A 26689-nucleotide genomic window follows, 5' to 3' on the forward strand; every position below is an offset into this window, starting at 1 on the left:
TGAGTTCGAGGTCAGTCTGGTCTACAGAGTGAGTTCCAGGACAGCCAGGGCTACACAGAGAAACCCTGTCTCAGAAAAAAAAAAAAAAACACAGAAAACCTAAGGCAATGACCCCTGCCAGGGGAAAGTGAGAAAGTAAAGGCAAAGTGTCTAGGAGTTCAGATTAGGAACTGAGGAGAAAAATAACATACTCATCTGCCATAGAGAAACATAGAGCATAGTAGTGTGTGGGTATGTGTGTATTCCTTTGAAACACAAATAAAGGACTTAATGAGTGATTTTAATATTTTATATATTTCTACAACCAGAGGTAATTAGCCTCTGGGACCTGACACCACTTCCTGGTTAATCAATCAGCACATAAAAAAAATTTTTTTAAGTAAACTTAAATCCCTACAGGCCAACAACGGGGTGGGGGTGGGGGTGGGGGCGATACTTCAGTCCTATGGCTATAAAGATGCCCATTCTGCCAATACCCTGATACTTGGAACAGATACTTGCCTAGCCACGTGAGAACACTACCTAATGTATAATGTATATTACCTAATATACACTGCAAAGGCTTTAAGGTTCCTTATAGCCTTTGTGAGCTAATCTTGAGTAAATACACTGCTTAACTGTGGCCAGGCTCCTAATTAAAAAAGAAAAAAAAAAAAAAAGTAAGACAGTGGATGTGTGCTACTCTGTATGATTGTGTCATGCTGCACAGCAACAGGACCCGACACGACAGCCAGGGGGTGAGGGAATGAGCAGCTTCATTAGCAAATAGAACTCCAGATCCAATTCTGTTTAAACCCCTTTAAAACATTTTGTGCTCCATTTACAAAGGACTTAAAGCTAGATGTGCTGGTGCAGGCAGCAGTGGGGAGCGGGGAGGTAGGCACAGGATGAGCAGGAGCTCTAGGTCAACCTCGGCCACAAGGGGAGTCGGACATCGATGGGGAAGAGTTGAGGCTAAAGCAAGGCCATAAGTGATCCTTCAAAGGTTTATGGGCAGCTGCTTAACCTAGAAAGAAAAGGAGGTTCGATGGTAAAGATGAGGCGGCTCCATCTCAGAAACAGCACTTACAGGTCGTTACAGAAACCATCCCAGTGAAGGGAGAGAAAGATACTCAAAGCTACGAAGGGAAATCAGATAGGAACAAAGCATGGCTCTTGGTGTCTAGCCCAAACGGCCTTAGGCAGTGTCTGACATCTCAAGATCTTTTTCTAATGAAAGGACATGAACAATAGCTGCTAATAGTGTTTTATTTAATGTTGGTTTTGTAAGTATACAAAACAGGTCTCATTCATTATGGCATTTTCATACGCACAGCACTGAACTTTGCTCCTAGTCACTGTCCCACATGTTTGCTCGCCCCCAAACTGTCAGTCAACATTCCCTCCCCCACTTTTCAGGGCCTGTGTGAATGTGTATTTCAACAGACTCAAGGAAAACAATGTGCGCATGACAAAGCATGCCACAGTTTGTTTTCCCCACCTCCACACATGCCTCCCCCTCTAGGTCTTTTCCCCATGTAGTAAATACTTTTATGCGTAAATATAGTCTATTCTTAGATTATTTTCAATGTATTTTATTTTATTTTATGTATGTCTGTGTGATGATATCAGATCTTAGAGTTACAAACAGTTGTGAGCTGTCCTGTGGTTGCTAGAAATTTCCTCTGGAAAAGAAGTCAGTGCTCTTAACTGCTGAGCCATCTCTCTAATCCTTCATTTTCATTTTCATTTTTTTTCCCTGATAAAATTGCCATGAATATCCTAGGCATTTGAAATATCATCCTAAAAGAAGTAGTTCCAGGGCTGGTGAGATGGCTCAGTGGGTAAGAGCACCCGACTGCTCTTCCGAAGGTCAGGAGTTCAAATCCCAGCAACCACATGGTGGCTCACAACCATCCGTAACAAGATCTGACTCCCTCTTCTGGAGTGTCTGAAGACAGCTACAGTGTACTTACATATAATCAATAAATAAATCTTTAAAAAAAAAAAAAAAAAAAAAAAAAAGAAGTAGTTCCAATTAGTAAACTTAGTATAAATAGTACATGGGATTCTCCTCTCTATAGCTGTTTTCTTCCCTTGTCACCATCAGATTACATCTTTACACATTGGGATTCCTTGCTTGTTACAGCATCATCTTCTCAGAGAGACCCAAAGGCAAGCTTTTTTGCATTTTTTTTTAAGATTTATTTATTTCACTTATATGAGTACACTGTAGCTGTCTTCAGACACACCCAGAAGAGGGTGTCAAATCCCATTAGAGATAGTTGTGAGCCACCATGTGGTTGCTGGGAATTGGACTCAGGACCTCTGTTAGAGCAAGCAGTCAGTGCTCTTAACCACTGAGCCATCTCTCCAGCCCTCTCCAGGTGATTTCACAACTTCCCGCTGGACTGGAGGTGTGGTGCACTAGGGTGGTCACTAAATCTGAGAAGAAAGTCGGGCTTGCAATAACACTACCAGAGGAGAGCCTACAAAGCTACGATAATCAGACTGAGTGCTGCTCTATAACATACTCCCATGTGCTAATTTGAAACTAAAAATGTCAAGTACATATTGCCTCCATATAGATACCACCATATTATAAAAATTATCAAATATGCTAGCCACCAACACACTGACACCAACTTCTTTCCCCCGTTCCTTCCCTTCTTGTCTTTCCCAAGTGCTTGAATTATAGGCCACCATGCCCTAAGCACTGAGAATGTCTTAGAAGCTCACTTGTGTGCTGGTGTAGTGTTGGCTATCCAGTCCAGGAACCTGCACATGTCAAGCACGCACTCCATCACTGCTCCTCCCCATCCACAGAAGACAAAAGGAACCATTCATTTCCTGTTGTCTCAACTCCATTCAAACTCTCACTGGCCCAGCTCTCCTGACTTGTAGCTTGGAGAAGGCCCAGAAGGTAATCAGAGAGAGAAATAGTTCCCCTCAGGGCATACTAGAGGCCCCTTCAGGGAAACTTTGGAGTGAGTGTGTGTGTGTGTGTGTGTGTGTGTGTGTCTGTCTGTCTGTCTGTCTGTCTGTCTGTCTGCGTGCACCTATGTTAAGAAATAGGAAAACTTTCAAGAGTTGATTCTCTCCTTCCACTGCAGATTCCAGGGATTGAACTCAGGTTATCAGGCTTGCATGCCAAGTGCAGAGTCATCTTGCCAACAGCTAAGCCTCATTTCTTTATAAAACACTGCAGGCTGTAGTAATTTGTTACAGCAACAGAAAATGGACCAAACACTAGGAAACAAATACTTATTCCAAAACTGTTTTAGTCTAGAAAGCTAACTTAATAAATAAGAAGCTCCAATGTCTACAAATATGCACTAGAAGTGGAATGAATAATCTGTCCTCATGGGAAAATTAAAAGGCAAAAAGGGAGAAGAGATAGAGGTTGATAACCACTCCTTTTCATAAAGATGAAATACTGTTTTAATAACAACATCACTGAATGATATGAATAGGAAAGAGGAAAACAAGAGTCTATGTTTGCCTTATACACAGAGCTGGGCAGTTACCTGTCACATTGATCAAGAATGGCTCGCTAAAACATTGAAAAAGTGAAAGACTTCATCCTTGTCATAGACTGCCACTTCAGTTGAACACTCTGTGCACATGACAGGGTGATAGATTTCCTCCGCTTCTCTCTCTGCGGGATCTTCAGGATTAGACCTCATCTTCTTAGCACTCCGCCGTTTCCTCCTGTTTTCTGGATTCTTGTATCTCAGAACCTCTTCTCTGTTGATAGAACAATTCATCACAAACATTGCCCTGTACTGCGTCTTGTAGGATTCATGCCTATAAGGAGAATAAAATAAAGAATTTGGATGTAATAGTGGTCAATTTTAGATCAAATTTGAGACTACCAAAAGCCTACATGAATATCCAGCAAAATAAAGATAAGGGAATGAAATGTGAATGTAAGGAAATTTGAAAGGGTTGTTAGAATACAGAGCATCTTTTATCTCTTGATCTATATTTTGAGACAGAGCTGCAAAAGCTAACCTGGAACTCACAATCCTCTGTCTCAACTTCTCAAGTAATGAGATTGCAGGCATGGACCACCACTTCATGGAAAAACATATTCCTTAAATGGAATGCAAGGTGGGCCATAGTGACACACACCTTTGATCCCAGTACTTGGGAGGCAGAGGCAGGAGGATCTCTGTGAGTTCATGGCCAGTTTGATCTACATATTGAGTTCTAGGACACCCAGGAATACATAAATACATAGAGATACTCTGCCTCAAAAAACTATAAACAAACAAGCAAACAGAAAATATTGCTGGGCTGGGGTTAATGATAAAGCATGAATAAAGTCTTGAGATTTAATCTCCAGCAAAGATTTTTTTTTTTTTTTTTTTTTTTTTTGGCCTGGGCCTCACAAATCAGGCCCTTACCAGCTCGGAACTCCATATGTAAACTAGGCCAGCCTCATATTCACAGAGATTCACCTGCCTCTGCCTCCTGACTACCAGGCTCAAAGGCATGTGCTACCTACCATGCCTGGCTCCAGCTGTAAGTTTGTTTATTTTGGTTCGTGTTGCATTAGGTAATTAACACTATTCAAATCACCCAGATGGCAACATGAGTTACTCCATACCTGACCCAATGTTCTGTTCTGAGTTCCTGATTGAAAGGCGCACACCACACACACACACACACACACACACACACACACACACGAAGCCTTCTATTTAATATGCTTTGAACAGCTCAATGGCTGGGCCACTCCCAAACTTGCACGATGCTAACGCCTCCCCTCTAACACTCCTGAGCTATTACTTACTAAACTCTGTATTCCGCCTTTGCTGCCCTAAATCCAATGGGGGCCCCTGGGGCTGCTCTCCCGGCTCTTAAGTGATTCCTGTGCTCTCCCTTCTGCAGCTCTCAAGCCTGGATCTTACTCCTTTCCCTGCATGGTGATTCTCCTCCTCCTCCTCTCTCGGTCCCTTGCCTGCAAGTCCTAAAGTCCCCTCTCTGTCTCTCTGCCCTGCCCTTGCCTCCCAGCAAATTTATTTACCAATCAGAACCAACTGGTAGCAGGGACCCTCAGCGTCTTACATATGGATTCTCTCTCGTGCAATATTGGGACCCCAAATAATATAATGCACACAAGTATACATACAGATAGAATACTTGTATGCATAAAATAAATCTTTTTTGCTGTTGTTTTGGTTTTTAAATATTTTTAGACTTATTTATTTATTTCATTTTTATTTATGTGAGTACACTGTTGCTCTCTTCAGACACACCCGAAAGAGGACATCAGATCTCATTACAGATGGTTGTGAGCCACCATGTGGTTGCTGGGAATTGAACTCAGGACCTTTGGAAGAGCAGTCAGTGCTTCTTAACCACTGAGCCATCTCGTCATCCCAGAATAAATAAATCTTTAAAAAACAAAAACAAAACCTTTTAGAGGCTAGAGAAATGGCACTGGCTGCTCTTCCAGAGAACCTGAATTCAATTCCCACTATCCACATATCAGCTTATAACATTTGTAATTCCAGTCTCACGGGATCTGACACCCTCTTCTGGCCACTGTGGACACTGCACACATATGATGCACAGTCATGTAAGCAAAACATCCATATTAGTACAATAAAGGACAAAAGCCGGCAGTGGTGGTGCACACCTACACACAGGGAAACCGTCTTGGAAAATAAAAGAAAGGAGAAGAAACAACTTTTATCCTAGAAAAAAATAATTTATAGAACAATTTTTAAATTTGTTTTTTAAATCTAAGACAAAAAACATTGCTGGGAACTTAGTGGATGATACTTAAGGCTGTTTTGAGGCAGGTCCTTACATAACCTGGGCTGGCCTTGAACCTGCTAAGTAACTAAGGCTGGCCTTTAACTCTCATCCTCCTGCCTCTGCCTCAAAAGTGCTAGGATTAAAGGCCTACACCACTACACCTAGCAATGACATGCAAATGTGTGAAGAATTCTATATTTAAAAACTAAAAACTGTCACCTGGGTGTAGTAGTGGTATAGAACTTGCTCTGAATGTATGATGTACTGAATTTGATTTTAATCCCCAGAATCCACGTGGTGAAAGGAAAGAACCAACTCCCACACACTGTCATCTGCCCTCCACAGAATGTGTGCAAACACATGCATACTAAATAAACACATGAACATGGGCTGCAGAGATGGCTCAGCTGTTAAGAGTACTCGCTCTTTCAGAGAAGCCGGGTTTGGCGTCCAGTACCAACATGGCACTCACAACTCTCTGTTAATTCCAGTTCTAGGTGTTCCGACCTCATCTTCTGTCCTCTAAAGAGCACACATGGTGCATATACATTCATGCATGTAAACACTCACATAAATCTTAAAAAAAAACAAAATTAGTTGTTGCTGAGGACCATAAACTCTGGTGTGGGGTGGTGGGCTGTGAGAGGCAGCCTGGTTCCTGGTCGAGCAAAGACTAGAAACCCCGGTGACCCTGAAGGGACCAAAGGCATTTTGCCCTGCTCCTAGGCACCTGACTCCTGTCACATAGCTACAGCCCCCCAAAACTCCCCCTCCCCCGTAGAGAGGTCTGTGGCCATCAGTCACGTAAGAGTAGCACCCCAAGTCCTCCCACATGTAGATAAGGTATCCCCAAATTCTCACACCAAGCCAATAGGAAGCCCTTGCTCTCAGGCCCTGACCCACCCAAAAACTGTCTATTAGAATCCTATCCAGAAGGAATAAAGGTGTGTGAGAACTTCTCCATCACTGAGAGCTTCCGTCATAAGAGCTGTGCGCTGTGCCTGGGAAGAGGTCTGCTCTCCTAAGCACCACCAGAAGCTCCTCCACAGTCCTCGCTGAGCCTCCCACCGGCTCGGCCTGGCCTGACTCAGCACAGAGCAAACAACCGACCAACCCAGGCTGTAACAGCAACAGGGTGGAGACAGAAATGGAGGCAGCTACTATTCCCCCTCCCTGCTCGCATTCTCCCCCCTTCACCTGGCCAGGCCAGGTATCTCCGTGGAAAGCCTCCAGCACACAGGCCCACACTCTGGTTCACTGGGCATGTGCCAGTGTAGCCCGTGATCTAGCTCTCAAAGGCTGAGGCGTGAGGATCAAGACTATCAGAGCCATCTGTATTACATAGTGAGACCTTGCCTCAAAATAGATAAATAAAATCCAAGTCTAATGGTGCATGACTTTAGTCCCAGCACTTAGGAAGCAGGTAGATCTCTGTATGTTCAAGGCCAGCCTGTGTGCAAAGACAGTTGAAGACCAGTCAGGGCTGCACAGTGAGAGTCTATCTCAAAAGAACAGACAGACTGCTAGTCAGCACTACACTGAGCAAATGAGTCTATGAGCAAAGACTGGCAACAAATGGGTGTCTCCAGTAGCAAGGTAATGACGGAAAGTGAACTGGCTTAGCTTCATCTCCACTGTCCAGAGAAAGGAAAATGGAACTCTGCTCTGCCAGGATCTGAATTCCTTCTGGAATGACACTAACAAAAGACCAAGACACCTCCGGCTTGAACTGGATATGGAGTACTGTGAAAGCAGAAGCTGCACAGTTTTTGGCTTTGTTGTGGTTTTTTTTCTTTGAGGCAGGGTTTTTCTGTGTGTAGCCCTGGCCATTCCGGGACTCACTCTGTAACCAGGATGGTCTCAGACTCAGAGATCCGCCTGCCTCTGTCTCCTGAGAGCTGTGATCACAGGCATGTGCTACCACCGCCTGGCCTAGATCTGCTTTCTCATCTAACAGTCTGTCAGACTGGAATACTCCACATGACTCCAGTGGTGTGGGGACAACTACAGCTTAGATTCAGACTGAAAATCACCCTGCATCTGGTTTAACTGAATGCCCCCTGCCCTCACTCCTGCTGTTTAAGCAATACACTACCAGAGAAATGAACTGTGCACTTAAATAAACCCACTCAGTTCTTTGGATTCTTGTAACCACATCATACATCACAGTTATCACTTTCTACAGTATGGTCAAATAAATTTTCACATAACAACAGTAAAAAGTTTATTTCTGCAGGGCGTGGTGGCACACGCCTTTAATCCCAGCATTTGGGAGGCAGAGGCAGGCGGATTTCTGAGTTCGAGGCCAGCCTGGTCTACAAAGTAAGTTCCAGGACAGCCAGGGCTACACAGAGAAACCCTGTCTCGAAAAAAAAAAAAAAAAAAAAGTTTATTTCTAGGGGCTGGTGAGATGGCTCAGAGGTTAAGAGCTCTGACTGCTCTTCCAAAGGTCCTGAGTTCAAATCCCAACAACCACATGATGGCTCACAACCACCAGTAATGAGATCTGATGCCCTCTTCTGGAGTGTCTGAAGACAGCTACAGTGTACTTACTTATAAAAAATAAATAAATATTTTTTAAAAAAAAAGTTTATTTCTGATTTAAGCAAAGGACCACCAATCTGTTTCTGTTTCGGGGGAGGCTTGCTAGGGTCAGGGTACGCTCACTTGTTCCCATGTGGTACCGTTGTCCCTTACCTCTGGCAATCAAGGCACAATGTCGTCATACAGGCTGGGCAATTCAGAACAGCATCACTGTTTGGAACAGGCTGTTGTTTCTGACGTGGCCTTTGCAATCCAAAAGCATGATAACTAAAACAGAAAAATAAATTTGGGAAGGAAAAATACATTAATCTACCAAATCCTGATCTCTTCTTTTTTTTAAAAGAAACACTGTAAGTTAGCCAGTTTTATTAATACTTTACATATTTGAGGAACTCATAAAACACACACACAAACACACACACATTTATCAGGTTTTTTTTAAAAAGTCATATAAGGCTGGCAAGATGGCTCAGCAGGTAAGAGCACTTACTGTTCTTCCAAATGTTCAGAGTTCAAATCCCAGCAACCACATGGTGGCTCATAACCATCTGTATATCTACAGTGTACTCATATATACACAGAATAAATAAGTAAATCTTAAAAAAGATAAAAGTCATATAAAAGGAAATAACTGAAAAACCAATTTCATCTGGATCTGGGGGTCCAACTGAAAAATAAAGGTTAAGCGTCTTTGGAATCTATAGCTTTAAAAATACCACATGGGAATATTGTTTTGGGATTCACAGTCCAAATAAGTCATGTTTTTTTTTTTTTTTCCTTGCTACTACAGATTTAATAACATTGGTAGGGACATATAACTTCTGGCACGGGTTAGACACCAAGGGACTTAACCTAAACTAAAAATGGAAATGGATACTCTAATGTATACATTATTGAACTGCTCAACAGCCAAGCTGTCCAGTCTTCCTCGAAGGTACAAAGCAGAGCTAATCAAGGCTGGTCTTCCTCGTCCGCCTCAAGAATGCTTCCCATTTCTCTCTCCATCCCCATCATGGTCAGCTTCAGCAAGCATTTCCTGTCATTTATCTTCAGTTAACTTTTCCCCTACCTCCTTGGCAACTTTCTTGATGTTATTTAGTGATATGCTTCTAGTAGCATCATCATCAAATAACTTAAATGCCTTCAGTGTTTCTTCCTTCTCATCTTTTTCCTTTATTTTTATGCTCATAATGGCAAAAGAAATCTTCAAAACCAATGGTCCCAGCCCTTCCTTGTTGGTTTCAGTTATCATTTAACTTCTTCTTTCTCTGGCTCAAATCCCAAGGCCTGCATTGCAATCTTCAATTCTTTCAGATCTATGGTTCCAGACACATCAACTACTGCGTAAATAAGTCAAAGGTCTCTAATTTCTTGCTTTTGGGTGTCATTCAATTCAACTTTTGCTGCCTTTTTTCTTCCATTGGTCTAAAATTGTGCAATGACTGGATGCCATGTCCCCTACCAGCACCCCCACCCATGCCATGCAACAGCCCCCAAATCCTGGTTTCTAATGTCACTGTCCAGAAAAGGAATCAGTACCCAGAGAAGTAGTTAACTGCACAATTATTATTACTTATATTTTTATTTTACTTTAAGTGTATGAATGTTTTATCTGCTTGTATCTAAGTGCATCTGGAGTCCTGGGAGGTGTGGGGTCCCTAGGGACTTAAGGATGGTGAATATTAGAAACCAAATTCAGGTTCTCTACAAGAGCATCAAGTGCTCTTAACAACGGAGCCATCTCTCCAGCACCAGAAACGGCTAATTCTAGAGATATGGTTTACAAGATCTAACCAAAACACCTCGCAGAAGCAGAAAGGACAAAGTGCTCAGAAAGAAAAACAAAAATCAAATCTCAGGGCAGCAGAGCTTAACCCCTCACTCTTTAGGTCTAAACTACACACAGTAACTTTCTTTCAGAGCAGGTAGTTTAGTGGGATGTGGTGGTCCACACCTGTAATCCCAGCACTACAGAGGCAAAGGCAGGGGGAGCCAGAGGCCTAAAATGAGACAATCTCATAAAAGCTAAACCTACCAAATAAAAACAAACAAACAGCAACAAAAAATGTAGTATCAGTGTGATTGTGAGAAAAATCTCTGGTGAATTCTAACAGGAAACGAACTCTTTCTCATACCTGGACAGGGCTCTTCAAAATACTTAAGATGCCACAAACAAGAAAAATCTAAAAAACTATTTTTTATCTGTAGTCAAGAACTTAGGTTAGCTAGGCAAGGGAGCCTACACTAGTAATCCTAGCACTAGGGAGACAACACAGGAAGACTACAAAGTCAAAGGAGTACTGAGCTACACAGTGAGCTGCAGACCAATCTGAGAGAGTCTCTAAAGCACTCAAAACGAGGGCCCAGGAGGCCCGGGGAAATGTAGCCAGGATGGTGCCTGCTGTGCAAGTGTGAGGAGCTAAGCTAAGACCCCAGCACTCATGTAAAGAGCAGGCCACAGAGGATGGAGAAAGGCAGATGGATCCCTGGAGCTCACTGGCCAGCCAGCTGAACACAGCTCAAGGTTCACTAGACAGACTCTGCCTAAAAAACTAAAGGTAGAGGAGCTGATGAAATGGCTTAACACATAAAGGTGCTTGCCACTAACCTGGCAACCTGAATTCAATCTGGAAAACTTCCATGATTCCTATAGGTTGTCCTCTAACCTCCACAAGCAAGACTTGACATATATATACGCACAGAGTGATAAATAATTTGTAAATAAATAAACAAATAAATAAATGTAAAGTAAAATACATTCAGAAAGCAAAGGCAGGAAGAGCAAAAGTTTCCAATGTGGAGGGAGAGTATGGGTGACTTTTGGGATAGCATTTGAAATGTAAATGAAGAAAATACCTAATAAAAAAAATTTTTTTTTAAAGTTTCCAATATAACGCTGGGCAAATACCAGGCCAAAGTATGCTTCCTAGGAGACCCTGCCTCAGAGCATAAAATAAAAGTATGCTTCCTAGGAGACCCTGCCTCAGAGCATAAAATAAAAGTATGCTTCCTAGGAGACCCTGCCTCAGAGCATAAAATAAAAGTATGCTTCCTAGGAGACCCTGCCTCAGAGCATAAAATAAAAGTATGCTTCCTAGGAGACCCTGCCTCAGAACATAAAATAAAAGTATGCTTCCTAGGAGACCCTGCCTCAGAACATAAAATAAAAGTATGCTTCCTAGGAGACCCTGCCTCAGAACATAAAATAAAAGTATGCTTCCTAGGAGACCCTGCCTCAGAACATAAAATAAAAGTATGCTTCCTAGGAGACCCTGCCTCAGAACATAAAATAAAAGTATGCTTCCTAGGAGACCCTGCCTCAGAGCATAAAATAAAAGTATGCTTCCTAGGAGACCCTGCCTCAGAGCATAAAATAAAAGTATGCTTCCTAGGAGACCCTGCCTCAGAACATAAAATAAAAGTATGCTTCCTAGGAGACCCTGCCTCAGAACATAAAATAAAAGTATGCTTCCTAGGAGACCCTGCCTCAGAGCATAAAATAAAAGTATGCTTCCTAGGAGACCCTGCCTCAGAACATAAAATAAAAGTATGCTTCCTAGGAGACCCTGCCTCAGAACATAAAATAAAAGTATGCTTCCTAGGAGACCCTGCCTCAGAACATAAAATAAAAGTATGCTTCCTAGGAGACCCTGCCTCAGAACATAAAATAAAAGTATGCTTCCTAGGAGACCCTGCCTCAGAACATAAAATAAAAGTATGCTTCCTAGGAGACCCTGCCTCAGAGCATAAAATAAAAGTATGCTTCCTAGGAGACCCTGCCTCAGAGCATAAAATAAAAGTATGCTTCCTAGGAGACCCTGCCTCAGAGCATAAAATAAAAGTATGCTTCCTAGGAGACCCTGCCTCAGAGCATAAAATAAAAGTATGCTTCCTAGGAGACCCTGCCTCAGAGCATAAAATAAAAGTATGCTTCCTAGGAGACCCTGCCTCAGAGCATAAAATAAAAGTATGCTTCCTAGGAGACCCTGCCTCAGAGCATAAAATAAAAGTATGCTTCCTAGGAGACCCTGCCTCAGAGCATAAAATAAAAGTATGCTTCCTAGGAGACCCTGCCTCAGAACATAAAATAAAAGTATGCTTCCTAGGAGACCCTGCCTCAGAGCATAAAATAAAAGTATGCTTCCTAGGAGACCCTGCCTCAGAGCATAAAATAAAAGTATGCTTCCTAGGAGACCCTGCCTCAGAGCATAAAATAAAAGTATGCTTCCTAGGAGACCCTGCCTCAGAGCATAAAATAAAAGTATGCTTCCTAGGAGACCCTGCCTCAGAGCATAAAATAAAAGTATGCTTCCTAGGAGACCCTGCCTCAGAGCATAAAATAAAAGTATGCTTCCTAGGAGACCCTGCCTCAGAGCATAAAATAAAAGTATGCTTCCTAGGAGACCCTGCCTCAGAGCATAAAATAAAAGTATGCTTCCTAGGAGACCCTGCCTCAGAACATAAAATAAAAGTATGCTTCCTAGGAGACCCTGCCTCAGAACATAAAATAAAAGTATGCTTCCTAGGAGACCCTGCCTCAGAACATAAAATAAAAGTATGCTTCCTAGGAGACCCTGCCTCAGAACATAAAATAAAAGTATGCTTCCTAGGAGACCCTGCCTCAGAACATAAAATAAAAGTATGCTTCCTAGGAGACCCTGCCTCAGAACATAAAATAAAAGTATGCTTCCTAGGAGACCCTGCCTCAGAACATAAAATAAAAGTATGCTTCCTAGGAGACCCTGCCTCAGAACATAAAATAAAAGTATGCTTCCTAGGAGACCCTGCCTCAGAACATAAAATAAAAGTATGCTTCCTAGGAGACCCTGCCTCAGAACATAAAATAAAAGTATGCTTCCTAGGAGACCCTGCCTCAGAGCATAAAATAAAAGTATGCTTCCTAGGAGACCCTGCCTCAGAACATAAAATAAAAGTATGCTTCCTAGGAGATCCTGCCTCAGAACATAAAATAAAAGAAGCTGCAGTGACTGAACACCAGAGGGCACTGGAGGAAGCAGCACAGGCGTAAATCAGGAAGAGGGAAAGGACACTGGAAGAACTGAAGCTAAAGGGTGTGTACAGTGTGATCCCAGAGCAACATCAGCCCTCCAGACTTGAAAAACAGACACCCATGCCTGTATGAACTGAAGCAAAGCCTCCTAGGCACTGAGGGTGTAGCTCAGCAACACAGTATTTGCCAAGCATATAGAAAAGCATGTATGCAATATCTAGCACCACACGTACAAGCACACAAAAAGTTACAACACAGAATTACCACAAAATCCTACCATGCTCCTTCTAGGTTTGTAAACAAAAAACAGAAGTAGGAACTCAAATCAGCATCTGTACATCAGTGTTGACACTATTCATGACAGTCAAAGGCAGCACACAAACTTCTCTCGGTGGACAATGGACAAAAAGTTGGGAGACATATATACAATGAACAATGGCATTGTTCAGCCATAAAAAGAAGTACTGTGGGGGCTGGAGAGGTGGCTCAGTGGGAAAGAACACTGATTGCGCTTCCAGAGGTCCTGAGTTCAAATCCCAGCAACCACATGGTGGCTCACAACCACTCATAATGAAATCTGACACCCTCTTCTGGTGTGTCTGAAGTCAGCTACAGTGTACTTATGCATAGTAATAAATAAATCGTTGGGCCAGAGCCATCAGGGAGTGAGCAGGGTTGACCAGAGTGAACAGAGGTCCTAAATTCAATTCCCAACAACCACATGAAGGCTCACAGCCATCTGTACAGCTACAGTGTACTCATATACATGAAAGAAAGAAAGAAAGAAAGAAAGAAAGAAAGAAAGAAAGAAAGAAAGAAAGAAAGAAAGAAAGAAAGAAAGAAAGAAAGAAAGATAGGTAGATTATGAGAGAAAGAGAGAAAGAGAGAGAGAGAGAGAGAGAGAGAGAGAATGAACGACTGTGCTACAATGTAGATGACCTCAAAAGCATTTTGTTCTTGGGCCTGCAAGGTGACACAAGTCTTTAATCCCAGCATTTTGAATTACAAAACAAGAGCCAAAAAACACTTAGGAGGCAGAGATAGATGGAACTCTGTATATTCAAAGCCAGCCTGGTCTCCATAGTTCCCGGATGGCTAAAAAAATAAAATTTAGATACTAAAACCCTAATCTCAAAATAATTTAAAATTATAAGATAAGCACAGTGGTGAATATTCATAGTCCCAGCACTTGGGAGGCAGAGGCAGAATAGCCCAGGGACTTCAAGGCCAGTCTAGGAGAGACCTTATGTCAACAAACAAGCAAAAAACTTAAAACAAACAAACAAGCAAACAAACAAAAGGTTTAGCATCTCTATTTGGGAAAAGTTAATTTTAAAAGAGCAAAAAAACAACCCACCCAACCACTGAAAAGTTAGTCTTAAGTCAGGCCTATCAGTATAGAGTGTAGTCCCTGCTTCTCGGGTGCTGAGGTAGGAGGACTGCACATGCCAGGCCCACTGGGCTGCAGAGAAACTTCAAGGCCAGCCCGAACAACTTAATGAGACCTTGTTTTAAAAAGCAAAATGGGGGTTAAGGATGCATCTCAAGGATACAACACTTGCCCAGCATACTCAGGAGCCTAAATTCAATCTCTAGTACTATGGGGGTAGCGGCAAAAGGGAAGGCCAGGCATGATGGCAAATACCTACAATCCCAGCACTTAGGTTGAGGCAGGTTTGCTACAAACTAGCCAGGGCAACATGCATAAGGAGAACCAGGTAGCCAGGGCTACACAGCAAGACACTGTCTCAGAAGAACAATAAAAAAGTTATTTTGTTTCTTAAATGAAGAAACAGTTTAGATTCACCAATAATACAACAACTAATTGTTGTGGTGACACAAACCTGTAACTTCAGACAGCATCTGGAAAGTAGAGGAGTTTAAGGCCAGCCCCAAGTACATAATAAGGTTCCAAGACAGTCTGGGTTACATGCTAAGTCTTTTTAAAATATAAATAAAAGGGCTGGTGAGATGGCTCAGTGGGTTAGAGCACCCGACTGCTCTTCTGAAGGTCCCGAGTTCAAATCCCAGCAACCACATGGTGGCTCACAACCATCCGTAACAAGATCTGACCCCCTCTTCTGGAGTGTCTGAAGACAGCTACAATGTACTTACATATAATAAATAAATATATAATAAAAATTCAGCCAGGCAGTGGTGGCGCACACCTTTGATCCCAGCACTCAAGAGGTAGAGTGCGAAGACCTCTGAGTTCAAGAACAGCCTGGCCTACAGAGCGAATGCCGGGACAGCCAGGACAACGTAGAGAGGTACTGTCTCAAAAACAGAGAGACTGACGGACAGACAGACGGATTAAAGACTATTTGACTTAAGGTTTGCTGGTTATTTTCAAATAAAGTATTCAAGTTTTTCTTCTCAAACTTTTTTGATGTGTTTGTGTGAAAACAAAGACACATACAGTGAAACAAAAAAGCAAAGAAAAATCACTCTAGCTTTCTCTAAAGATATTAAATAAAGATTTAAATTCTTACCCCCTCCTCTTGGCGTCAACCCAGGCCTGGTCTCTGTTATCTTTCTCAGGATCATACAGCAGCTCATCGTTTGTTGGAATCCTGTGTTGTTTCTTCTTCTTCTTCTTGGTCACTTGTGTTAGTTTCAGAAAGGTTAAGAATATGGATCAGTATCCTGTCTAAAGTTCACACACTTTAATATAAAATGACTCTCCTGTTTCCCATACTATCTATTCTATTTTCATTAACTTTTTAAAAGTTGCCTAAATGGGAGGGAGTGACCAGGAGAGGGGCAGTGAGTCAAATATAAAGGAATTAGTAAAAAATGAAAGTAAAATAAAATAAAATAAAAGATGCCTAAGGCCTTTCTTTAGCAGCCCTGGCACTTGGAATGTTGAAGCAGAGCAGCCATGCCTGGGCTAAGCAGTGAGTCCCAGGGAACCCTGACAACAAAAGTAAAACCCTATCCCCAAAACAATGCATAAAATTCACTAAAATAAAGCTGTTCTTCAAATAAGAGTCTTGTCTAATTAAGACACTAAAACAAAAGATAAAGGAGGTGACAGGGCTAAGTTCAAATAATAAAACTCAGTCTCACAAAACCCACTTAAAACCAACTGGGCACGGTGACACGTGTCTGTAATCCCAGTGCCTGAGAGATAGAGGCAGTTGGATTATGAGTTCAAGGTCATCCTGGCTACATACCAAGTTAGAGACCAGCTTAGCCTATATGAGACCCATCAAGAACAGAAGGGAGGAGGGTGAGATAGCTCATTGCCACAAGTCTGACAATCTGAGTTCAACCCCTGGGACTCACATGTGGCAGAAGAGAAATGACTCTCATAAGTTGTCTTCTACAGCCATATGTGAGCTGTAGAATGAGCTCTCATAAATACATACACACACACAGAATAATTTAATTAAGGAAAAAATGCTAAGAATGTGATTTGTGTCTTGTGTAGCCAGAGCTGGCCTTCACTCACTATGCAGCCTAGGATAACTCTATGCTTCTGAGAGCCCAGCCTTCACTTCCCAATGCTGGGATCACAGGTGTGTGCCACTGCACCCAGTTCTATCACACCTGGGGCTTTACGTATGCCAGGCAAGCAATTCTGTAAGTTGAGCTCCATCTTAGTCCCACGAGCCACTTCTCAAATGTAAGATCACCACAAGTTCTCAAACCTAAAATCATTACTAAAGCAGACAAGGGTGGCTCTCACTTGCAGCCCTACCCATGCAAAGCAGAAGCATGAGAGCTGCCGGGAACCAGAGGCCAGTGCGTGCTGCAGTTATGTTTCTGGTCAGACGGGGCTACACTCTAAGACCACCTCTCAAATACACACTGAAGTGAGAACAAAACATATTTTAAAGCCAATGGTAATTCTTTTAAGGTTTACTTTACGTATATGAGTGTTTTACCTGAATGTATGGGTTTTTGTTTTGTTTTGGTTTTTGGTTTTTTGAGACAGGGTTTCTTTGTGTAGCCCTGGCTGTCCTGGAACTCACTTTGTAGACCAGGCTGGCCTTGAACTCAGAAATCCGCCTGCTTCTGCCTTCCAAGTGCTGGGATTAAAGGCGTGGGCAACCACACCCAGCTTACCTGAATGTATGTTAAGTACACTGCATGAATGCCTAGTGCTTGCTGAAGCCAAAATAGGGACCCAGGTCCTCTGCAACTGGAGTTATGTATGGATAGCTGTAAGGGACGATGTGAGTTCTGGAAACTGAACCCAGACCCTCTGAAAAAAGAGCAGGTGCTCTTATCCTCTGGGCCATTGCTCTAGCCCAGGGGTTCTCAGGGTTGTGACCCCTTTGGAGGTTGAAGGACCCTTTCACAGGGGTCACTAAAGGCCATCAGAAAACACATTTACATTACAATTCACAACAGTAGCAAAATGAGTTACGAAGTAGCAACAAAAATAAATTTTACAGTTGGGGGTCACCACAACATGAGAAACTGTATGAAACCATCTCAGAATTTTCCTGAGAACCACACTGTTGTAGCCCCTTGTCTAACATTCTTAAGGACTCAGAATATTTAAAACAAACAAAAAAGTAAACTTTAGAGTCGAGAGATAGCTCAGCAGTTAAGAGCACTGGCTGCTCTGCCAGAGGTCCTGAGCAACACTATGGTGATATATAGTGGTGCCATATATCTTTATTCCCAGCACTAGAGAGGCAGAGGCAGGTGGATTTCTGAGTTCAAGGCCAGTCTGGTCTACAGAGTGAGTTCCAGGACAGCCAAGGTCTACAGAAAAACCCTGTCTTTAAAAAAAGGAGAAAAATAAATACATCTATATTTCCAGCCAGATGTAGTACTGCATACCTTTAATCCAGCGGTTCTTAACCTTCCTAATGCTGCGACCCTTTAATACAGTTCCCTATGTTGTGCTGACTCCAACCACAAAATTATTTCATTGTTATTTCATAACTGTAATCTTGCTACTGTTATGAATCTTTATAAATATAAATTGCTGGATGTATTTTCATTGTTACAAATTGAACATAAAGTACAGTAATTAGCCACAAAAAGAATATGCAGTTATATACTGTAAAATATTTATTCCTAATTACAAATAAATAAAATTTTGTCTTGAAGCATAGTGTAACATGGGTAACAGTGTTACTAACGCTAAACTACATTACTGCATTTTGGGACAGTATTCATAAAAAGCCAGTGTGTCAGTGTGAAAGCGGAGATTGCTTCTTTTGCTGGGGCTGGCAAGGAGGTGGCACACACCTTTAATCCCAGCCCTTGGGAGGCAGAGGCAGGCAGATCTCTTAAGTTCAAAGCCAGTCTACAGAGCTAGTTCCAAGAGAGCCAGGGCTACACAGAGAAACTGTCACCACAGGGGAATTGCTTCTTTCTCATCATCTTCCACAACAAGTCTACTCCTGTATTTAGACTTATTTGACAATCAACAAGCTGGAAACCCCTGTTGCACAAAGATATGTTGTAGGAAATGGAATAAGAAGGCATAACATAGTTGGGCAGAGGTGGCGCACGCCTTTAATCCCAGCACTCGGGAGGCAGAGGCAGGTGGATTTCTGAGTTCCGGCCAGCCTGGTCTACAGAGTAAGTTCCAGGACAGCCAGAGCTACACAGAGAAACCTGTCTCGAAAAACCAAAAAAAAAAAAAAAAAAAAAAAAAGGAATAACACGGTCTCTAACAGAACAGGACTCAAAGCCCTGATCCAGAATTCTGTAACTGGCATTGCAGAGAAGTCAGATCTCACTGCCTCGCTATGAGTAAGTTCAATAAATGCCTCTTGTGCTGTCTCAGGAACATCTTCAACTTATCGTGAATGGGTTTCTAGCAAGTGCAAATGGGCATCTGGCAGATCTGGAAAACATGACGAAATGTTGTCTGCAAGCATGTACAAGTGTCCTTTCACAGAAATTACCATCCTAATCCTTTGACTGGTTCAATGTTATATTCCTCGAAGAAAGCAGGGAAGGCGTACAACACGAAAAGCTTATCTTCATCTAATTTCTTTGCCAAAGCAAAGTCATTTGGAATGACTGGATCTTTTCAGACAAATTGAGACATGTTGCATTTGGTCCTTGCAACAGGGATAATTTCTATTCACTCTAAATGGCAAAGATGGCAACTGAGTAAGCTAGTTTCTGCAATCCACTTTTATCACTGAAAAGTGCTTCAACTGCAGTCTTGCTTTCAGATTAGAAAACATCTTGAGTCCATCACAAAACTTTTCCTCCCGACAGCCATCTTCCTTCAGTGTGAATTAGCAGAGCCTTCTTCACTGCATCAACTCGTTGCACAGCTGTACAGTTGACTGTTTAAGGCGCTCGCTCACTTACAAAACTGACAGAACTAGAGATGCTCTTCTTTACTTCTTGAGGCAGCATCTTTGCTGCTAGCATTTGCTGATGAATCATACAGAGTTGTGACGACTTTTGGTGACTTGTTCAGTAGGAAATGTTGAAATCCAGATCGGCATCCTAGCATAGCTGAAGCGCCCTTTCTCAAGAGATCTTATGCTCTTTCAAAAATGAACCAATGTGTCGAACATATCTCCTTTAGTAGTTGTTTCCAGAAGTTTGCAAAGACAAAACTTATCTTTAAAGTCGCCATCATTAATATATCTCACATAACCCGTTAACTGCGAACAGCTTGCAACATCTATAGATTCATCAAGCTGGATACTAAATACTGGAAGTGGCACAGATCCTGGATTACCTGATCAAGAACATCAGCAGACATGTCATGTAGTCTTCTTGGACTGTGTCATTAGATAAGGTTATTGCACTCAATCCTGTTACAAATTTGTCTCCGATCATAGCTTGAACAACAGCAACAGTAAAAACTCAGCAATGATGTGAAGTTTTACAGCTCTGGCGATTCTGAGTTCTACCAATATGAATCTTCAATGGCTGCTACACTTTGTGGTACTCGCCCCCAGAGTCAAGCCTCGTCTTTTTTGAGGAGACTTGTTTTGTTCTGTTTTTTTGGACAGAGTTTATACAACCTTGTGTCTTAGTTAGGGCTTCCATTCCTATGAAAAAACACCATGACCAAGGCAACTCTTAATAAGGAAAATGTTCAATTGGGGCTGCTTACAGTTTCAGAGATTCAGTCCATTATCATCATGGCAGGAAGCATGGAGACATGCATATAGACAGTGCTGGAGAAGGAGCTGAGAGCTCTGCATCTTGATGCAAAGCCAGGAGAAGACTGGTTTTTCTTTTGGGGGGGGGGGGGACGACTTGAGCACTAAGAGCCCTCAATGTCCACCCTCACAGGGACACACTTCCTCCAACAAGGCCACACCACCTAACAATGCCACTCCCTGGGCCAAACATATTCAAACAAACACAGCTTGGATGTCCTAAAACTAGCTCTGTAGACCAGGCTGGCCTCAAACTCAGGGATACACGTGCCTCTGCCTCCCAACTGCTGGGATTAAAGGTGTGCAACACCACTGTCTGGCTAGGTCAGGCTTTCTTGAGCTCATCAGCTTTGCTTCTAAAATAGTTGGTATTTTTGCAGCAGCAAAGCTCTGATACTTGCTATAACAATGTTCTTTCAGTTTATTAGTTTGTTTGGTTTCATACTTTCTGCTGATAGAATTTCACAGCAAATAACATATTGTGATTTCTCAACTCCCGCTGTAATTATTAAGGTAAAACCACACTGTAAAAAATCCTCATGCCGGGCATGGTGGTTCACGCCTTTAATCCCAGCACTTGAGAGGCAGAGGCAGGCAGGTTTCAGGACAGCAGGGCTACACAGAGGAAAAAAAATCCTCACTATATTTTCTTTTCTTTTTTTTCTACATGGTCCATTGTCATATGACAGGGTTTTTTTTTAATGAAAATAATATATAACAGTAGCTTTAATAATATAAAAGATACTTTAGTCAATATAGTTCTTTTAAGTTTCCATTGACTTACCATTCCGTTTTGTTGTTGTTGTTGATGTTTTTAAAACATAGCTGTTACTATCAGAAGGGGGCAGTATTCACATCAACCACAGTTGACATAAAGACCAGTCAGCCCGGGTAAAGTGCCCATGGCACAGTTTTAGTTTCTTGGGTTTTTTGTGTTTGGGGGTGTCTTTTGTTTTCTTGCAGTAGTTGCTGATTTTACGGCACAGAGTTTTACATTTGCCCAGTAATTATACTCATGAAGTGTCGTTTTTACCTCCAACACTGCTGTTTTCTACACATGGACACCTGGTCCACATACGTACAGCACTCGGGAGGCAGGTGAATTGGTCTACAGAGTGAATTCCAGGACAGCCAGGGCTACACAGAGAAACCCTGTCTCAAAAAACCAAAAAAAAAAAAAAAAAAAAAAAGAAAAAGAAAAAGAAAAAGAGGAAAAAGAAAGGGGCTGGAGAGATGGCTCAGCTGTTAAGAGCACTGACTGCTCTTTCAGAGGACCCAGGCTTATTTCCAGCATCTATATGGTGGCTCACAAACATCTATGACTCCATTTCCAGGGAATCCAATACCCTATCCTGGCCTCTTAGGGTACCAGGCATGCACATGGTGCAGATAGATATACATGCAGGCAAAACACCATTAACATAAAATAGAATTTTTAAATATAAAACAGAGGGAAAAATCTAATACTGAATAACTGTTAAGGCAGATATTACTCATAAAATACACCTGCTAAGCTAAATGCTACTCACCTGTTTTGTCCTCATCCTCAGAATCAGAATCAAAATATATCTCATCATAGAACTTTTCTGTGACTCCTCCCACTTTGGCAACTCCTGAAGAAGACCCTACCAAACCAGAAGTGAAGTTTACAAACTAAACCACATATGATCCACAGGGAAAATAAGCCTCCACATACACTTCTTCCCAATACTACATGACACATCAGTCATCAAAGCCCAGATCACCAAGCATATCCACTCCCTCATTTAGTAAGTGCTGTGTTAGTCAGACCCATTGCTGCAGCTCTGTCACCCAGCTACTCAAGGGGCTGAGGTAAAAGGAGCACAGAGGTTACATACAGTGAGTTCAAGGTTAGGTAACTTAGCCAGACCCTGTCTCAAAAATTTAGAAGAGATTGGGCTGGAGGGATGGCTCAGTGGTTAAGAGCACTGGCTGCAATTCCCAGCAACCACATGGTGGCTCACAGCCATCTGTAATGGGATCTGATGCCCTCTTCTGGTGTGTCTGAAGAAAGCTACAGTGTACTGTACATATACATAAAATAAATCTTTTTTAAAAAAATGTAAAAGATATCTAAGTGGTAGAACAACTTGCCTAGCAAACACAAGACCCAGGTTTAACCCCCAGCACCGCCCCCCCACACACACACTCACACACACACACATACACACACACACACATATACACACACAGAGTAATTCTTCAGCACCTACACAAAGTTCTAGAGACACAAAAGAACACAACCCTTTACAGGATATCTATGAGAACTAAGCCCAAGCTGACCTGTTCCCAGTGAGGATAACTGGTCCTCCATTGTCTTCATGGTGGAGTTTAGTTCAGCCTCCATTTCTTTTTCAAATTCATCTTCACTTGATGACTCACTTTCTCCAGTAAGACATTCCCGGATGAGTTTTCGCTTTTGGTCTGGGGTTCCATGTAAAAGCACATCCAGTTCATCTTCAGAACTAGCACACATTTAAAGCACAGAGGATATGAGTATTAAAATCAGGGCCTAGGTGTGGCTCAGAGGTATAGCACTTACATACATTGCATGAGCAAAGCCCTCAGTCTGAGGTATAGCACCACAAAACAAAGCAAAATTACTTAAAACTTCTATCATCATCTTACTGCTTGTGATGGTTTGTGTATGCTTGGCCCAGGGAGTGGCACTATTAGGAGGTGTGGCCTTGTTGGAGTAGGTGTGTCACTGTGAGCATAGGCTTTAAGAACCTCATCCTATTCTTTAGTCTGTGCCCACAGGAGAGCATGCTGTCGGGCTGCTCCTATTAAAGTTGCGTGTGAGTTTTCCAAAACAAAAAAACAAAAAACCAAAAAAACAAAACAAACAAACAAAAAAAAACCTCATCCTAGCTGCCTGGAAGTCAGTAGTCTGCTAGTAGCCTTCAGATGAAGATGTAGAACTCTCAGCTCCTGCCTGCCTGGATGCTGCCATGTTCCTACCTTGATGATAATGGACTAAACCTCTGAACCTGTAAGCCAGTCCCAATTAAATGCTGTCCTTATAAGAAGAGCTGCCTTGGTCATGGTGTCTGTTCACAGCAGTAAAACCCTAAGACACTGCTCAATGGCAATTATAAGTTTTAAAAGCTTGCATGGGATATACCTAGCACATTACACATAGATTATGCTCATTAATAGGCAAGAGATGAGCTAATCCTTCCTAGTTTCAGTTTTGGCTTTGGGTTTCTTTTTTGTTCTGGGGACAGAGTTTTACTATATAGCTCTGGTTAACCTGAAATTTGCTATATAGAGCAAGCCTCAAACCTGCAACAATCCTGCCTCTGCTCCCTGACCGCTGAGCTGCAGACATGAGCCACAAGTATAACCTGATCTCTTTCTCCTTGTATGCACATAGGCGTTCTACTTGTACGTGTATCTATATATCAGTTGTATTGCCTGATGCTCTCAGAGGCCAGAAAGGGCACTGGATCCCCCAGAGTTACAGTGAGATGGTGTGAGCTGCCCTGTGAGATCTGGGAACCTAATCCAGGTGTTCTGCCAGGACAGCCAATGCTCTTAACCACTGAGCCATCTTTCCAGCTTTCCTTTTGGCTTCTCGTATTATCACACTGCTTTCCAATACCATTATACCAATTCATTAACTAATTCTATTAAACTAAAAAAAAAAAAAAACTTTCTTCAAAGAACTGAGTTTTATTTAAATAAAACCAATATAATTATATACAATTAATATCCCAACATAAAATATTTAATAGGAATTAAATACTATAATTTAATTTAAAAGACGTGGAAAACTATGCTACAGCAAACTGTGAATAGAGAGAACTATGCACACTGACTATTCTTCCTGGAGCTGGAAACTGAACCCAGCATTTCATGCACCTGTTCTACCGTTGAGCTACATCATAGCCCTAAGAAAATTACAGTACATTCCAAATTCTAACTAACTTCTGTCATCGTAGACTGACTTCTGTGATTAGTTTCCTATCAACAGAATTATAATAAATGTACATCAATAATAGGAAGAAATAAAACAACAAAAATGAATTAAGTCAGGGCCAGCAAGATAACTCAGCAGCAGACAAAGGGCTTGTCACCAAGCCTCATGACCTGAGTTCAATTTCTGGGACCCACATGGAAGGAGACAAGTTGTAGATTAAGACGCGGAGAAAAAAGCCAGGCGTGAGCTGGGCGTGGTGGCGCAAGCCTTTAATCCCAGCACTCGGGAGGCAGAGGCAGGTGGATTTCTGAGTTCGAGGCCAGCCTGGTCTACAAAGTGAGTTCCAGGACAGCCAGGGCTATAGAGAAACCCTGTCTCAAAAAAAACAAAACAAAAAAAAAAAAAAAAAAAAAAAAACTGCGGGAAAAAGAACAACAAAGCAAAAGCCAGCTGCAAGAAATGCCTTGGACATTTTTTTCTTGTTTTAAGACAAAATCTTACGTAGCCCAGAACCAGCTTTGAACTCTTCACCCTCTGGCCTCCTAAATGATGGGATTATAGGCATACACTACCATGTCTGACTTAATTCATTTAACTTTTAAATTACAGTTTTAAAAATGTTGTGTATAGCCGGGCATGGTGGCGCATGCCTTTGGTCCCAGCACTTGGGGGGCAGAGGCAGGCGGATTTCTGAGTTCGAGGCCAGCCTGCTCTACAGAGTGAGTTCCAGGACAGCCAGGCTATACAGAGAAACCCTGTCTCGAAAAACAAAAGAAAGAAAGAAAGGAAGAAAGGAAGGAAGAAAGAAAGAAAAATGTTGTGTATATGGGCATATGGGTGCTATGGCATGCGTGTGGAGATCATAACTTAAAAAAAAAAAAAAAGCCCATTCCTTTTTTTTTTTTTTTCCATTCTCTATTCCCTAGTTTCTACTTGACAGTCTTCAAGATAAGTACTTCGTGCTAAGGGCCAGGCCCTCACTAGCTTAGGACACTGTCCCATACTTGTATTTCCATTTACAGATGCGAGGCCGAGAACTGACTTGCCTTCGGTCACAGTGCTAGTAAACGGTAAACAGGGTTCCATCTAAGGCTTCACGCCTGGGGGCCCACGTAATTCCGGAACATCCCTCTTCCCGCACTGCTGTCCATCCTGGTTCCCTAGAGACTGAGCAGCGCCATCAAGCGCCCCGAGGCTCCCGCAAGTGAAGCGGACGACACTGCGCCCAGGGACGGCCGGCGCGAACAACACAACGGCCTCAGCCAAGGCAGGGCGGAGACGCGGGGCAGCGGCCCACCTGCTCAGAGCCGGCTCCTCGTCGCTCGGCTCTTCCACCGCGTACGGGTCATAGTCATCCTGGAGTCGGTTCATGGCGACCTGAGGACGCCTACACCGCCCCGGCGTCTGTGTACTCCGCCAGCGCCTTCCCCAAAGCTTCCCGGAGACTCCACTTCCGCCCGTACTGCGAGTCCTTCCTGTGCGCCTGCGCAAGCCGTCCAGTGACAAGGATGCAAGAGACGGGGCGTGCGGAGGGTCAATGTTAACACGTCTCTACGTTTTCTTTTCCGCTGAAAATAGCAGTTGTCTTTGTGCATTTTTCTTCTCGCCGCCGCCGCCGCCGCCACCTCCTCCTCCTCCTCCTCTTAACTTAAGCTTTATTTAGGTTTTGAAAAGGTCTCACTAACCCAGTCTAACCTGTAACCAGTTATGTAGCCCAGGCTGGCTTCGCTCTGCTTACCGTGACCTGCGGAGAGCTGAGATTACAGTTGTATATCACTATCCAGTCAGATTTATTTCTTCAAAGTTGTTATCTTAGCCCTTCTCTCATGGTTTTTATTAGGTTTATTGGCTGTGTGCAAGTAAATAATGTATAATAGACCTACTCAGAAAAACACCACGGAAAAACGATTTTTCTTTTACTAGTTAAACTTAACAAGGGTGGATCTCTTAGAATCCTGTCCTCCGCTAGCAGAAACTGAATTGAGCTAAAAAAAACTTTTTCTTTGCCCAGAGCCTGGGCAGAAGCTTAGGTTTTGAATTCCAGATTCGATTGCCCACTACCAACAAACCCCGCCCCCGCCTCACAGCCTTAGTGGGCGGAGTCGCGTTGAGGGGCCTACAGACGAGTTCCCGCGGCGTCACCACAAAGGCGTGGAATATGTAGATGAGAATTTCACGCAAAGGCTACCGGTTCTCCCTAAATAGACATTTTTTTCCGTTATTGATAATATTTACATAATATAAGCGTATATTTATGGATCAAGGTTAGAAAAGAGAATATAATGTAGAGAAGACGCATTGAGGAAGAGACCGTAGTTATAAAGTAAGTATACAATGATG

At 42.5% G+C, this 26689-nt stretch overlaps 1 protein-coding gene and 2 pseudogenes across 4 annotated transcripts; all 3 read right to left on the reverse strand.

The window, feature by feature from the left end:
• Window positions 1–275: 275 nt before the first annotated feature.
• Eapp (E2F-associated phosphoprotein) lies at window positions 276–25835 on the reverse strand. Of its 4 annotated transcripts, XM_006516142.4 has the most exons (7): window positions 25647–25835; window positions 22711–22892; window positions 21936–22031; window positions 15796–15907; window positions 8446–8559; window positions 3507–3786; window positions 276–1006 (listed from the first exon to the last, which is right to left on the reverse strand). In XM_006516142.4, the coding sequence occupies exons 1-6, from the start codon at window positions 25718–25720 to the stop codon at window positions 3519–3521; spliced, it is 846 nt and encodes a 281-aa protein (XP_006516205.1). In that variant the 5' UTR covers window positions 25721–25835; the 3' UTR covers window positions 276–1006; window positions 3507–3518. The 4 variants fall into 4 exon arrangements, with proteins under 4 accessions (XP_006516205.1, NP_079732.1, NP_001318091.1 ...); NM_025456.4 differs by having other exon boundaries at window positions 276–3786; window positions 25647–25830; XM_030246849.1 differs by lacking the exon at window positions 276–1006 and having other exon boundaries at window positions 3377–3786; window positions 25396–25835.
• Gm36262 lies at window positions 8860–11286 on the reverse strand (annotated as a pseudogene).
• Gm20947 (predicted gene, 20947) lies at window positions 18870–20224 on the reverse strand (annotated as a pseudogene).
• Window positions 25836–26689: the final 854 nt, after the last annotated feature.

Source organism: Mus musculus, chromosome 12 (genome assembly GCF_000001635.26).
Source record: "Mus musculus strain C57BL/6J chromosome 12, GRCm38.p6 C57BL/6J".
Taxonomy (NCBI): Eukaryota; Metazoa; Chordata; class Mammalia; order Rodentia; family Muridae; genus Mus; species Mus musculus.